Below are 15,757 nucleotides of genomic sequence, written 5' to 3' on the forward strand. Positions count from 1 at the left end.
CAACAGAGCTTATGGGGAAAAATGAATTATGTCAGCAACCCTAGGAAAAGTCACCCTAAATACGTACCATATACCTATACATATATTGGTACTACTGTAATTATAATAACTGGTCCTGTGCTATGAATGATAACTAACCTTTTAGGATAGTGTTGGTGGGCTTTCTGGGAATGGAAGGTGGTATCCAAGGCTGTAGGTAGTCCTACTGGGTCCCTGGAGGATGGCTGCTGGCGTCACTAGCGGATAATGGCTGCTGCTCCTCAACTTCCCTCATAAATCCTTCGAAATCACACTCAGAATTACTATCTTCGTCCACAGCCATGGAAGGTCCTGCTTCTGCCTATCCTAGCACTCTGTAAGCCTTCACTGCTGCCAGGCTCTTGTCTTGGTTTTTTATTATGGTCCTCACGTTGGCTTCATTCATGTCGTAGGCCTTGGCAATGTCCACTTTCCTCTCCCCTTTCTTCTTCCTCTCGATGCTTTCTAGCTTGGTGGCCTGAGGGAGGTGCCGCCACTTCTTGGGGTTCTCAGAAGGCTTCCTAGGCATCGTAAGCAGGGTAAAATGCGGTAACAAGGGCAGAAAATGCGGCAAGAAAAAAGCACCTTCCAATGCGAATTATGCGACTGAGTGGCGCTGTGGTGGGAGAAATTTAAACAAAACATCATGTGAGAGCAGAAGTGTTTTTAATTGGGCGACATCACGATCACCTCACGATAGTGGGCGGGGGAGGCTACTTGATCGGAAGTTTTTATTGGCCATCAGCATCATGGCAATGTCCAGTATGACCGTGTTGGACCAGGGGTGATCGTGCTAGAGACGAACTCTGCGGATTTCGCCCACTTCTCAGAGCTCCGTCCGTGTTATGCTAATGCACCCGTGTTACAGTAATTAAACCGAATTAAATCTTACTAATTATTGCTCTCCGTGCTGGACACGAATCGTGCTGGACAAACGCGTGTTGGACGCGAGGGTACTGTATATATGTTATATATATATATATATATATATACACTCTCAATCCCTGTAAATCACGGCAATTTGGGTCTGGACTACTGCCGTGATTCACGAATTCCGTGATTTATGAATAATAACTCATAGGTGATAAATTAATTTGGGTCTGGACTTCTGCCAACCTGCCCCCTTGAGCACCTTACCTACTCCAATCTAGGCACCGTTAAACACAAACATACAAATTTAGGAATATTCAGTGCATGTATTAAATAGAAATAAGCAATGTTAAGGGATCTCATCTTAATCCCATGACGAAATTGCATAAGTGAATGGAGTGGGGTGGTGTTGGGAAAAACTTAGAACCTCTCAGCGCTTGTTCTTCCCAAACTCTTTCTCCAGCTTTGAAAATTCCTTTCCCTTCTCAATACGACAAATGAGCTCCAAATGTTGACTGTATGACAATGGCGGCAGCTTCTTGATGCCATACTGCTTAGAGCGCTTCATCGGCGAGTTGGGAGGGGCCATGACAGGTAGGAGGTAGGGGGAAGTTGCACAAAAAAGGCAGTTAGCTCTCGTACTCCATGGTGACAGTCTGTAGTGTGCAGACTGGCGGAACAAGAACAACAACAACATGGCGGCATTAGTATGCATACTTGCCACCAGGGACAGGTGGTGATTGGTTGTTGGGTCACAATTTTCAGTTTGAATGACGGGGTTTACAGTTCTCCTCGGAAAAGGCCCACTTGGGTGCCTAGGTCCGCGGTTATCGTGACTTAACAGTGATTTAAGGTGTATATATGTATATGTATACACTTATTATGTATACACGTATAGATATGTATGTACAGTATGTTTATACACACACACACATGCACACACACATACATGTATATATACATTATTTATTATTGGTAGGTTGATAGAACGAATGGATGCTGGCAGCCCAGATGATGGTGGAAGTAGCAAGAAGGTTGGTCTGGCGAGGCTGGCAAAGAACCGCAAACTGTCAACCAGTTTAAATAGCCTGCAGTATGTGGATGGAAAACAGTCCAGTGAAAAAGAGGGTATGTAGAAATATTAAGACCTGTGTAATATCGTTTGGCTTAATTAATTACTGTAATGTATTGTAGTAGTAGTAGTTGTTGTTCCCTAGGCAGTCTGGCTGAACACCTCTTTGTCCCTTAGGAAGGCCACGGCTGAGACCAGGCTTTCCCACAGTGCTCTCAAAGAGTGTATGTTGTGTTGTTGGCATAGATGATTGTGTGTAATGCAGTCTTCCATAATGTGCTCAATAGTATGGGGTGCTGTGTTGCATCCTGGACGGGCATCAGCGACGGAGTCATCCAGCCTCTTCTGGTAGCTTAAGAGGGCTGGATGGTGCCCACATCTCAGCCTGGCCAGGTGGACCCTGTCCTCACTAGGGAGATAGGATTCAGATGGGTGGAAGTCAGGAGGCCGTGCATGCAGCTGTGTGTTGTCTTTAAGTGACTGAATGGAGCAGCGAGTGATCTGAGTGTGGATATGCTTCTGGAAGCTGGTCTGAGGTGGGCGAGGGGGGAGAGATGACAGTATTTGTGTATGGTATCGTGTGCTGGGTGTTGTTTTGATGTTCCTTGGTGTGGGTGGATGTTAAGCCATGTAATATAGTGGATGTTGTGGGTTTGTGGAGGCTGCAGCAAGAAACTGGGTGCCTCTCATGTCTAGGTGATCCTTGACTTTGAGGACTTTGGTTTCTTGATGTAGGTGGTCCGTGGGTGTAGTAGCTGTGCAGCCTGTGATTATTTTTAGTCTTGTTCTGCATAGTCTGTAGAGTGTTGTTGTGTGTTTTGGTGAGGTTAGGAGCCCAGGCAGGACATGCATAATTCATCACTGAACGTATGTATTTTCTGTATACTGTGGTGGTGGTTTCTTTGTTGTGTCCAAATGTTGTATGGGCAAGTGACCTCAAGGCATTGAGTCTTGGTGTTATTTTATTTTTAATGTTTGTGATGTGTTGTTTAAATGACATTGATGTATGTTACACCAAGGAGTTTGGGTGTGTGTGTATGTGGTAGGGGAGTGTTGTGTATGGTGAGATGTGGGATGTGACTGTGTTCTGTTTTTCAGTCTGTGAGACGGGTCATTGTAGATTTGGCTGGGGCTATTTTGAGCCTGTTTGTGGTGAACCTTTCTTGTATAGTGTTGAGGTAAGGTTGGATGATGTGTGCAGCTGTGTTTGCATTTTGATGCATATATGTAAGTGTTATATCATCTGCATAGGAAGTTATTTGTATCTGTGGTGTGTTGGGTGTGGGTATGTCATGCATGTATAGGTTAAAGAGTGTAGGGGACAAAACAGATCCTTGGGGGACACCGTTTGTGAAGTTTCTGATGTTAGAAGACTGACCGGCAAATGTTACATGTGCACATCTGCCTGCTAAGTAGTCTGCCAGCCATCTCTTTGTGTTATTGTGCATGTTTGTGTTGAGTATTTTGTTTGTGAGGTTGTGGCGGGGGATGGCATCAAAAGCTTTACTGATGTCTAGTGTGATTAGGAGTGTTCTGTGTGGTGGCCTAGCTGAATTCATGCCATTGAAAACTCTCTGTGTAAGGTCTGTAAGATGGGTGTTTGTGGAGTGTAGTGGCCTAAAGCCATGTTGTGATTGGGATAGGGGAATGTGAGGTGTGACTAGTTGTATTACCAGTCGTTCAGTGACTTTAGAGGGGGTGCAGAGGAGTGTGATGGGGCGGTGTGAGGAGGGTAACGTGGGGTCTTTGTTGGGTTTAGGGATAGTGATGTTAATGCCATGCTTCCAGATGTTGGGTATTGTTGTGTGAGTAGCTGTAGTTTGATACATTGGTGAGTGCTTGTATGCCTTGTGGTCCAAGGTGTTTAAGGTGAATGTTGCTTATGTTGTCTGGTCCACAGGCAGATGAGGGCTTCAGGCTGTTAATGATGTGCTTCGTCTGGTTGTAAGTGAAAAGTACATAGTCTGGGTCTGTGGGGAACTTCTCTTACGTCAGATGATACGTTGCTCTTCAGGATGGGGGTTTAGGTGGCTGACTTGTGAAAAGTGATTGATAAGAGTGTTTGCTTGTTGTTTGTTTGAGGGTATGGTGTCTGTTGTTGTGATGGCACCATGTGATTGTGTGGTGTTGCTGTTGCAAAGTGTGATGCTGTTTAGTGTTTTGTAGAGTTTGCTGTTGTTTGTTTTGTGGTCAAGTGTTTGGAGATAATTTTTCCAGTTTAGTGTTTGCTGTTCTGATATTTTATTGTTTATTTGAGTGTTGAGTTCTTGTATTTGTTGTACGGTGTCTTGTGTATGGGGTGTTGGGGATTGTCGCAGTGTGTCCTGTTGTCTGATGAGGCCTTGAATTTCTGGTGTGAAGTTGGGGTTGTGTCTCTTTTTGTTGCCTCTAGGGATGTGTCTTTTGTCTGCATTTTATATAATTGTATTGAAAGTGTGCCAGCGGTGTTGATGTTTGTGATGGGTGTACTGTTTAGTGTTTAGAAATGTTGTTCCGTTTCAGTTACAAAGACCTCCCAGTTGGCTCTCTTATAATTAGTGTATGTGTGTTTGTAGCCAGCTGGGGTGATTCTTGTTTTGGTATTGATGATGATAGGGAGGTGATCAGAACCTAGGGTTTTGACCACTCTCCAGGATGTAGTGGGGTCGAGGTTTGGGGAGCTGAAGGTGATGTCTGAGGATGATGGGAGGAAGAGGACTTGGTGTGGGATATGGGAATGTTGGTCTGGATTGTTCAGTATGAACAGATGATCTGTCTGGGATTGAAGTACCAGCCCTCTGTCTGTGTCAGGGTTGTTGACATGTCAGGCCAACAACATGGCATTGAAATCACCACCCAGGACGATGCTGGGTATGTTAGTGATGTGGTGTATCTGTAGAGGGTAATTGTGTGGTACTGTGGGGGACGACTGGGGGAGAATGTATGTGTCAGCAGTTGTTATGTATGATTTGTTACCAGTGCATATTTTAATTGATTGTATTTCTGTTGTGGTGTCATGTGGGGGGAGAAGTGACTTTGTGAGTGCACTGGTATCTGCAAAGTTGATAGATTTGTGTACAAGGGTGATGAGTCCACCGCCACCGCCGTCTGCCCGGTCTTGTCGAATGGTGGTGAAGTTATGAAATGTCGTTGTTTTTTGTCCCCTGTATAGTTTTGTTTCTTGTAAGATGGCAATGTGTATGTTCTGTTGTTTGATGAATTGTGTGTGTTCTTGTTTTTTGGTGTTTATGCCATCAGTGTTTAACAGAAGGATGTTTATGTTGTGTGTGCGATGTGTGTTGGCTGCTGCAGCACGGGGGGGAGGTGGTGTGGGTGGAGGGGAAAGGGTAGGAGGAGGTTGTGATGGAGGTAAGGGTTGAGGTGGATTAGGATGGGTTGGAATGGGAGGAGTTGGGGGACTGAATGGTGTGGGAAGGATCGGTGGGTTTGGCTGTGGAGGTGTGAAGGAAGTAGGAGTAGGATTGGTGGGGGGGTTAGTGGGTGGGGGGAAGGAGCATAAGGAGCAGGTCCAGGTGTTTGTGTAATGTATTCTGGCTGCAAGTGTTTTGCAGTTGTAATGGGTCCAGTTCTTGCAAGAATTGCACTGAACTGAACCCTTTGTCTGTCGGCTCGACATGATAGGTTTTGAGTATGTTGGGCATATGTATTTGTTGGTGGGTCCTGGATTGCTCTCAATGTCCCTGGCTAGAAGGAGTCGTTGAGAAGTAACAGCCAGGGAGTCATTTCGTCATTTCTCAGTGTAGAAAAAACGGTGTTGTTGTGCTGGGAGGTGTTGTACTTGCCCAGGCAACCGAAGCCACTCCCAGGTACTTGGGCCCCGTGAGGGGCCGGGGGGGTTTGCGGTGGTTTGACCTCCATGCTGTCCTCTTCTTCTCTTCAACAGCCTCTGAGGAGTAGACCCACAACGAAGATGCCACCACTCCAGGACCTGTAATGTATTGTAGTTAATTATAACTACAGATATACAGCAGCTACACCATTTAAACATATAATATAAAATTACAATTGTAATGTGTTGTAATTTTATACTATATGTTTAAATGATGTAGCTGCTGTTTATCTGTAGCTCTAATTAATACCATTTTCTTTTATATTTTGTGGTAGGTGGGGGTACCCACAATTCCCTTGCTTGATCTTACGCAGCCATCAGTTAACTCTACACTGTGCAACAAGCCACATGTTTTCATGTAACCCGTGAGTCCAGTTACCATGTTGGGTGGCAACCATATAATCAAATGATACCTGTTGATCTGGGAAGTGAAGGTTGTTCAGCCAGATGAGGCTTGTAAAAGCTTACATCCTAGAGGGGGTGGTTGGGGTTTATTGCTCACATAATGCTGTTGAGGGACAAGCAAGGCAGGTTTGTCTCTTATTAATTATCAGGACTGAGTAGCCTATTCCATGGCCCCTGTGCTCCTGATGGGACATAAAAGAAACAAAAATATATATAATATATATATACAGTGCTCGTCAGAAGTATTCAGCGTTGTCCGCCGGGCGCGCAATACTTATGGCCCAAAAAGAATCACCCATTTTTAGGGGTAAGAATTGAGCCACAAGTTTGAGCTCCGAGCATGACGTCACGGTAGCCTGGGGCCTTCTGACGCGCTGGTTGGTTCCCGCCTCAGTCGCCCACGGGCTGCCTGAGAGAGAGGAACTCCGCCGAGTGTCCCTCTCAAATTGCGCCATTTTTTACCGAGTGTCCCGCAGTGTTTTGGCCTTCAAAACTTTGTTATGGCACCTACCCGTGAACTATCGAGTGAAATCATATCCCAGATCATTGCTCTAAAGGAGGCAGGCCACCAGACAAAGGAAATTAGTGAATTGGTTGGTGTGGCACAATCGACAGTGCGTCGTTGGTGTGCGCGGTTTCGGGAGGAAAACAGTGGTGAAGTTCCCACAAAGAAACCGAGGTCTGGTAGGCCTAGGAAAACTTCCCCAAGGTCTGTTAATGTTTTAAAACGTGCAGTGGAGTTTAATCCTCGTGTGAGTGCAAGGAAAATTAAGGAGAGCAACCCAGAAGTGTTTGGTGAGGTGTCAGTGAGAACAGTGTCTCGTAGGGTGCATGAGCTTGGTTACACAAGTCACAGGCCTGTGAAAAAGCCTCTTCTCTCTAGCAGCCAGAGAATTCGTAGGCTTGCCTTTGCTAATAAATATCTAAATTGGGGTGAGGAGCAATGGTTGTCAGTGTTGTGGTCTGATGAGGCAACGTTTAGTGTTACCTGTAACAGAGGAGCATGCAAAGGTAGTGACCCACTTGACCCACGGTATGTAGAAAGCACAGTTAAACATCCTGATTCACTCATAGTATGGGGTTGTTTTTCAGGGAAGGGTTTGGGGAAGCTTGTTGTACTTCCCAAGAACCTCAGAGTGAATCAGGATGTTTACCTGGAGCTTCTGTGTGATCATTTACCAGACTCCTTCGAGCTAACAGGTGCACGAGTGTTTCAGCAGGACGGTGCACCTGCTCACAAGGCCAAATCGGTCACCAATTGGCTTCGTGACTGCTAGGTATCATTCATGACAGACTGGCCAGGAAATAGCCCAGACCTCAACCCGATTGAAAACCTCTGGTACCTCGTAAAGAAGAGTCTCCAAGGGAAGGACGTGAGCTCTCTACCTAAGCTGGAAGCCGCCATTCGTGACTCCTGGGACAAAATACCGCTCCAGCACCTCAGGAGCCTCGCCCTTTCACTTCCAAGACGTCTCAGGTCCGTGAAGAAACGTAAAGGCTACCCTACGAAGCACTAAAGGTAAATAAAATGCATTATTTATATGTTTTTTCAATGTTGAAAGGTTTGTTTCTCAGGAGGGACGCAGGGCGCTCCATACTTCTGACGAGCACTGTATATATATGAGGCATCTAGAACCAAAGGGCCATCGGCGCCAAAATGTACTTTTGAGTTATGATGCTTTAAAGTTGTGTTTATGGCAACGTCATAACCAGAAGGCAATAAACAAACCTTTTATACATCAAAATGATCATCAGCGCCTATGCTCTACATGTAAAGCCAAAAAAACAAAACAATAATAACTGTAACCACAAAATAGGCAGTAAACCAAACCCCCAATTTATAAGTGGGCATAATAACATATTGTAGGGATTAAAAAACATAGCAGAAAATACATCGACGAATGTATTAATGTACAAAACTTTATTAACTGAAGATTCCAGTTCACTTAATATTAATAAACGAATAATTATTACTGTAATTTCACGTTTTTGACAACTAAAACTGAAATCAATGCAGTTATTATTTTTCCTCTACCATAATAGATTGAAATAATAACACTAAAAAAAAAAAAGTAGTGTAGTGCTTAAGTAAATTGAGAAGGGGTAGTGGGGGGGTTAAATGGTGGGGTCGTCATCTAGGAGATCGACATCCAACTCTGCCTCCTTGGTGCCACGCTCCCTCCCGCTGTCTCCCCTCACCACTCTCTTTTCCTCTTTCTTTCTACCTTTTTCCACTTCTCCACACACTTCTGACACTTACGAGAGGTTATAGGCACCACCTCCTCACTGTAACTATGTGATGAACTCATCTTGTCACCCCCCCTTCAACCCCAATAACAACAGCTCATCTTGTCACCAATAATCTACGATAAATGGGGTAAAAATCCAATACGTAATAATTATACACCTCAGTGAACACGGGAGGGAAGCCTCACCGGCACACCGGGCGAGCCACACACTTGCTGATTGGCTGCTCAGGGGGAGTGGCAGAGAGTGAGAATGCTGATTGGTTTGGGCTGTGTGGCGTAGATGCCTGCCTGCTCTGATTTGTTCGCCCGGCAGCATGGACAAACCCACGTGACTTTGAGCCCCTCTACCACTGTCCAGAAGGCCGAATCTTGTATGGCAACCAGTGCTGTCACTGAGAAGAGGGTTAAGCCTGTTGTCTCCCCTACCTAACTCAAAACCAGTATATTGGTGGGGATGCCCCTCTGGCTCTAGACGCCTCATATATATATATATATATATATATATATATAGGAAGCCCATGGCTCAAAAATGCATCCCTATACTTTTCACTTTAATCTACCCCAAGATATGATACACTGCCTGGCAATGGGTTTTTGCGTGGCCAATTGCATCGTTAAACTGGGGTATGCTTGTATTATCATGGTTGCACATATTCTAAAAGCCACAGGCATGTTTACTGTTAGCTGTTGTCTTATTTATATGTATGTAACCTGTGTATTTACTTATTTTTTTATGTATTTATATATATGTATAATTTGTGGTAGGTGGGGGCACTTACCATCCACTCACTCAATGTAGTGCTGCTCTCGAGTGTCTGCCCTGTCCTCTCCTCCATCCTTCTTTCCTTCCATCTTCTTCTATCTTTCTTTCCTTCATTCTTTCCTTGTCCTTCTGCCTATGGGTGACTTTACACTCCCTCTCCTGTCTTTCATTTCTTCATTCTTTCCTCTTTCTTCTGCCTATGGGTGACTCTACACTGAGTGACAAACTAATGGTTTCCTGTACACCAGGAAACTATTTACTACACTGGGTGGTAACTATATAACCAAATTTTGGCGCCCGGTGGTTTAGTGGGTAATTATTGTGCTCCAATCAGATTGAGCCAGTGAAGGTTTATATCCAAGGGGTGGTTGGGGTTTATTGCTCACGTAATGCCACTCAGGGATCAGTGAGGTTGGTCACTCTCATCTTAAATGTCAGGACCAACTGCCTAGCCCCGGGCTCCTACGCTCCTCATGGGGTAACGTAGGATTGTATGATGGATGGTTTTATATATATATATATATATACAGACATACCTCAGCTTATGAGCACGAGCATTCAAGATCCAAGCATTTCAAAGATGCGAACATGAAAAAAATAACAACCATTTCACAGGTACAAGCGTAACCACGAAAAACTAATTTAGCTTGTAGTGGCCTGTTGTGACCGCTTTTGAGGTGACAGTAGTTGCGAGGTGGGTCGTTAGGCGGCAGTGTGGGTGCTAGGGGGCTAACCTGCCACCTTTTTTTCTTGTTCTGCTGGAGGAGAGAGGATTGCTACTCATTGTGTTTTTAATACTTTCACTCCATTTAATATGGCTGATATATGCAAGCATGTTGGTGGTGGTGCTTCCGGCTCATCAAGGAAGTGACATGCCATCTCTGTGGAACAAAAAAATCGAAATAATAAAGTGTGTTGAACGAGGTGAAAGATTTGGTGCAGTGGCGAATTCGTTTGGGATGAACAGATCGACTGTGGGGACAATTGTTAAGGATAAGGAGCATATTCTTAAGCATGTAAAAGGTGCTGTGTTCATGAAGTTCACCATCATTGCCAAAACACTTGGGCTTATTATGGAGGAGATGGAGAAACTTCTGAGCGTGTGGATAGACAACCAGATTCACCAGCGCATCCCTCTCAGCCTGGGGCTGATACAGGAGAAGGCCACTAAGCTGTTCCAGGACCTGAAGAAGAAATATCCTGAGGAAAAGTATGTAGAGTTTAATGCAAGTCTTGAATGGTTTTACCGTTTTAAATCATGAGCTAACCTCCATAACGTGAAGGTAAGCGATGAGGCAGCTAGTGCGGATGCGGTTGCAGTGAAGGAGTTTCCGTCTGTGTTGGCAGAGATCATCGAGGAGGGCGGCTATCTCCTGGAGCAAGTGTTCAATGTTGATGAGACAGGTTTATTTTAGAAAAGAATGCCTGACAGGTTCTAAATATCTAAGGAAGAGAAGAATATGCCAGGATTTAAGGTCTCTAAGGACAGGCTAACTCTCCTGCTGGATGGCAGTGCTTCAGGTGACTACAGACTGAAGCCTCTCCCTGTATATCACTCAGCCAATCCCTGTGCCCTGAAGAACATCCCTAAGGCATCCCTCCCAGTGATATGGATGGCGAACAGCAAAGCATGGATTACCCTTGCCCTGCTCGAGGACTGGCTCTTCAACCACTTTGTAACACAAGTGGAGAAATACTGCAAGGAGAACATTCCCTTCAAAATTCTCCTTGTCCTTGGTAATGCCCCTGGACACCCTCCCAACCTGAATGATTATCACCCCAACATTAAGGTTGTGTACCTGCCACCAAACACAACCTCACTCCTCCAACTCATGGATCAGGGAGTTATTGCCACAGTCAAGAGGTATTACCTCCACCGTACATTGAGACATGCAGTAGCAGCAACTGAAGCTGATTAAGGCAAGACTTTGCATGATTTTTGGAAGGATTATAACATCTATAAGGCCATCCAAAACATCGCTGATTCCTAGCATGAGGTGAAACAGACTAACATGAACAGTGTGTGGAAGCTCCTTTGCCCCCAGTTTGTGCAGTACTTCAGAGGCTTCATGGACACTGATATTGTTATTAACATGATGGTGCTCAGTAAGGAATTAAATATGGATCTGGAGGAAGAGGACTTTGATGAGTTACTGGAGGCTCATAAGAAGGAACTGACGAATGAGGAATTAATGGAGTTAGACTTACAGCGTAAGGAGGAAGAGGCTAAGTTGGAAGTTCAGACCAGGAAAATGACTATCAAGGGGTTAACAGGTGCCTTTGGAATGATGGAGAATGGGTTTGGTTCCTTTTAAAAACAGGATCTATATGCCAACCAGTTTGGCAGAGTCTATGCTACTGTGCATGATGCCCTGGCTTGCTGTCGTCTCATCCTTGACAAGAAAAAGAAGAACGCTTCCCAGACGTCAGTCACAAGGTTTTTCTCGAGGGTGGAAACGAAATTAGACGAACCACAGCCTTCAACCTCCTTTCCTGAGCTTTCAGCCACATCTGTTCAACCTGCTTCTCCCGAAAATCCCGACTCGCCCACTGCTGTATACCTTCACCCGCATCTTCCAACTAACTCCACTCCTCCACCTGCCTCCTCTCACTTCCTGCAACTCCTGCTATGTCTGCCCTCAGGTGAACTACAGTAATGCTTATAATATAACTCTGTTATCACTTATGTCCAGTGTATATTTACAGCTAATGAAACAAAATGAAATGCTTGCCACATCCACATCTTCTGTCTATCTATCTATCTATTGCCAGATACCTCAATCCCGTTTGGGGTGGCCACAAACAAATCGCCTCCAAGTCGCCCTGTCCCCCGCCATTTCACTGCCCTGCTCCCAACTCACACCCCCCTCTCTCATATACCTCTCCACCCCATCCCTCCATCTCATCCTTGGCCTCCCCCTCCCTCTTCCCCCCTCCACCTCACTCACATACACTCTCTTCGTCAGTCTTTCACCCTCCATCCTCTCCACATGGCCAAACCACCTCAGTGTGTTCCTCATAACGCTTCCTATCACATCCACATCAACTCCACAACGCTCTTTTATATCCTCATTCGTCAGCCTCTCTCTCCATGTGACTCCACAGGCTCCTCTTAAATAACTCATAACCACATCTTTGCACGTGGCAAATGTTCCATTATCTTTTGTCAGTTGTAAATAGGCATTGGACAGTAGCAGGAACAGAGTTGTGTCTTAAACTGTATGTTTTTCTTGTATATTTCTTGTGTAAATTTGTGTATTTATATTTCATAATACAATATAAACTGCTTAAGAACATTTAAAACCCTACTGACAGATCAGTGAACAGTACAATGTTTTTTTTGTTGTTGTATGTGTAGTAGTGTGAGGGATTTTCATTTTGTGAACAAAATCAACTTGCAAACGGACTCTTGGAACCAATTATGTTCGTAAGTTGAGGTATGCCTGTATATATATGTTCTTACCCAGTTGTATCTTTACAGGAATGAGTCAAGCTCATACTGTCCCGTATCCTAAACCATATTTATCATACATATCCTTAAATTTGTGAATTGTTTTGGCACACACTATTTCATTTGATAGTGCATTCCATTGATCAATTGCTCTATTTGGGAAACTAAATTTCCTTTACATCTTTATCACCTCTCCTCTTATGTAGTTTTTTGCAGTGTCCTCTTGGTGATGCTTCCCCATAGGTTAAGTAATCATTTATGTCTATTTCCTCCTTCCCTGATATGCATTTATATAATAATCATGTCACCTCTTTTCCTTCTCTCCTGTAGTGTTGGTAGATTCAGTTTATTTAGTTTTTCTTTGTAGCTTAGATCCCTTAAGCCTGGTACCCATCTTGTAGCAGTCCTTTGAACTTTTTCAATATTGTCTATATGTTTTTTGAGATGAGGACTCCAGAACACTGATGCATACTCCAGGGTTGGTCTGATGAATGATGCTATTATCTTTCTTAGCATGTCTTCATTTATGTATGTGAACGCTATTCTCATAATTGCAAGCAGTGTATACATGTTCCGTACCTTCTCACTGATGTGGTCAGCCAGAGATAGTCTGTTATTGATAATCACACCTAGGTCTTTCTCTCTTTCTGATGTGTGTAAGGTTTTATTTCCTAACGTATGATCCCAATCAGGTCTTTTACCACTTTTACCAAACTTGATTACATGACGCTTGTCCACATTGAATTCCATTTGCCATGTATTACTCCATTCATGAAGTTTATTTAATTCTTCTTGTAGCTCTTTACAAGAGTCTGTGTTAGTAATTCTCCTTTGTATTTTTGCATCATCAGCAAATATATTTTGATTGCTTTCATTTCCAGTGTTACTGTCTGTATCATTTATATACACTAAAAACATGGCTGCTGCCAGCACTGAGGCCTGTGGTACTCCACTAGTCACCTCTTTCCATGATGAATAATTTCCCCTTAGTACTGTTCTCATTTCTCTTTTTATGAGAAAATCTTGCGTCCAACAAAACAGTTTGCCTCAAATTCCTCCTTGATGGTACAGTTTCCATAAAAGTCTTTGTTGTGGTACTGTGTCAAATGCTTTCTTGAAATCTAAATAGATACTGTCCACCCATCCTTCTCTTTCCTGTAATGTGTCTGTTACTCTGTCATAGCTCAACAGATTAGTAACACATGATTTTCCTTTTCTGAAACCAAACTGTCTTTTGGTTATCATATTGTGTTCTTCTAGATGATTTACCCAAGCTTTTCTTATAAGCTTTTCTAATACCTTGCTTACAACACTGGTTAGTGATACTGGTCGGTAGTTGAGTGGATTTTGTCTATTTCCTGTCTTGAATAAGGGAACAATGTTTGCTTTCTTCCAAATATCAGGTAGTTTACCTTGTCTCAAGGATTTCTTGAAAATTAAAAATAATGGTTTACTTAATTCCTTTGCACATTCACATAGCACCCAACATGAAATTTCATCAGGACCATTTGCTTTTCCTTTGTCTAATTTACTTTGCTCCCCTTGTATTACTTTTTTTGATGTTTTTATATCAGGTAGTATGTGTGGGCATGCATGTTCCACATAATCCCTCTCAAAAATTTTCTCCTCTGTAAAAACTGATTGGAAATTCTTGTTTAGTGCTTCACAAATATCCTTCTCTTGTGCATAGGTGATTCCCTCGTCAGTAATTGATTGTATTTTATCTTTTACTTTGGTTTTGCTTCTGATGTAGCTGTAAAATAGCATCGGGTGATCACTACTTTTATTTATGATATCCTTCTCAAACTGTTTTTGGGCTTCCCTCCTTATTCTTACCTGTTTGTAATTGTTATATGCCCTTTCACTATTGTGTCTTCTGTATCTATTTCACAACAAATCTCTTTTTTCTTTTGATTTTTTACATTCTGTATTGAACCATTTCTTTATTTTCTTTTCTGCCTCTTTGTGCTGTGGGATGTACTTCTGGACTCCTATTTCATAAAGTTCACAGAATTTTTTTATATATGGCATGTATGTATGTATGTATAGTAGGTGGGGGCACTTACCATCCACTCACTTGATGTAGTGCTGTTCTCGGGTGTCTGCACTTTCCTCTCCTCCATCCTTCATTCCTTCCATCCTCTTCTGTCTTTCTTTCCTTCATTCTTTCCTCATCCTTCTGCCTATGGGTGACTTTACATTCCCTCTTCTGTCTTTCTTTCCTTCATTCTTTCCTCTTGCTTCTGCCTGTGGGTGACTCTACACTGAGTGACAAGCCAAATGGTTTCCTGTACACCTGGAAACCATTTACTACACTGGGTGGTAACCATATAACCAAATTTTGCCGCCAGGTGGTTTAGTGGGTAATTACGGAGCTCCAATTGGATTGAGCCGGTGAAGGTTTATATCCAAGGGATGGTTGGGGTTTATTGCTCATGTAATGCCACTCAGGGATGGGTGAGATTGGCCACTCTCATCTTAAATGTCAGGACCAACTTGCCTAGCCCCAGGCTTCTACGCTCCTAATGCGGCAAAGTAAGATTGGGTGATGAATGAATGAAATATATATATATATATATATATATATATATATATATATATATATATATATATATTGTATATATATATATATATATATATATATATATATATATATATATACTGTATATATAGGTAAAGAAAGTAAGGCAGTGTGAAAGGGGAAATAGGGGGGTGAAAGATAGGAATAATAGATTGTTGGTGGAGAAGAGAGAGAAATTGAGGAGATGGAAGGAGCACTTTGAGGATTTGTTGAATGTAGAGAGTGAGAGCAGTGTGAGTATAAGTGGTTGGGGAATGGCTGGGAGAAGAAGAGATGAGAGGAGGGAGGAAGAGATCAGTAGGGCAGAAGTAGTGGAAGCAATGAAGATCAAGTTGGGAAAGGCCCCAGGAATTGATGGAGTGTGTGGTGAAATGCTGAGGTATGGGGGTGAGATTGTTGTGAAGTGGATATGGAAGTTGTGTAGATGGCTTGGGAAGAGGGAAAGGTTCCAGAGGACTGGAAATCAGGTATAATTGTTCCTTTATACAAAGGAAAGGGGGAGAGAGAAGTATGTGGTAA

At 43.3% G+C, this 15,757-nt stretch overlaps 1 protein-coding gene across 1 annotated transcript in view; it reads left to right on the forward strand.

Moving 5' to 3' along the window:
- Positions 1 to 1,880: 1,880 nt before the first annotated feature.
- The window catches only part of INPP5E (Inositol-3-phosphate synthase), a 576,780-nt gene continuing 562,903 nt past the window's right edge, over positions 1,881 to 15,757 (forward strand). The window contains 1 exon segment of the mRNA XM_080273293.1: positions 1,881 to 2,016. Within this exon segment, the coding sequence (XP_080129419.1) occupies positions 1,881 to 2,016 (136 nt within the window).

Source organism: Coenobita brevimanus, chromosome 54 (genome assembly GCF_032717465.1).
Source record: "Coenobita brevimanus isolate Jiangsu-jjx chromosome 54, ASM3271746v2, whole genome shotgun sequence".
Classification (NCBI taxonomy): Eukaryota; Metazoa; Arthropoda; class Malacostraca; order Decapoda; family Coenobitidae; genus Coenobita; species Coenobita brevimanus.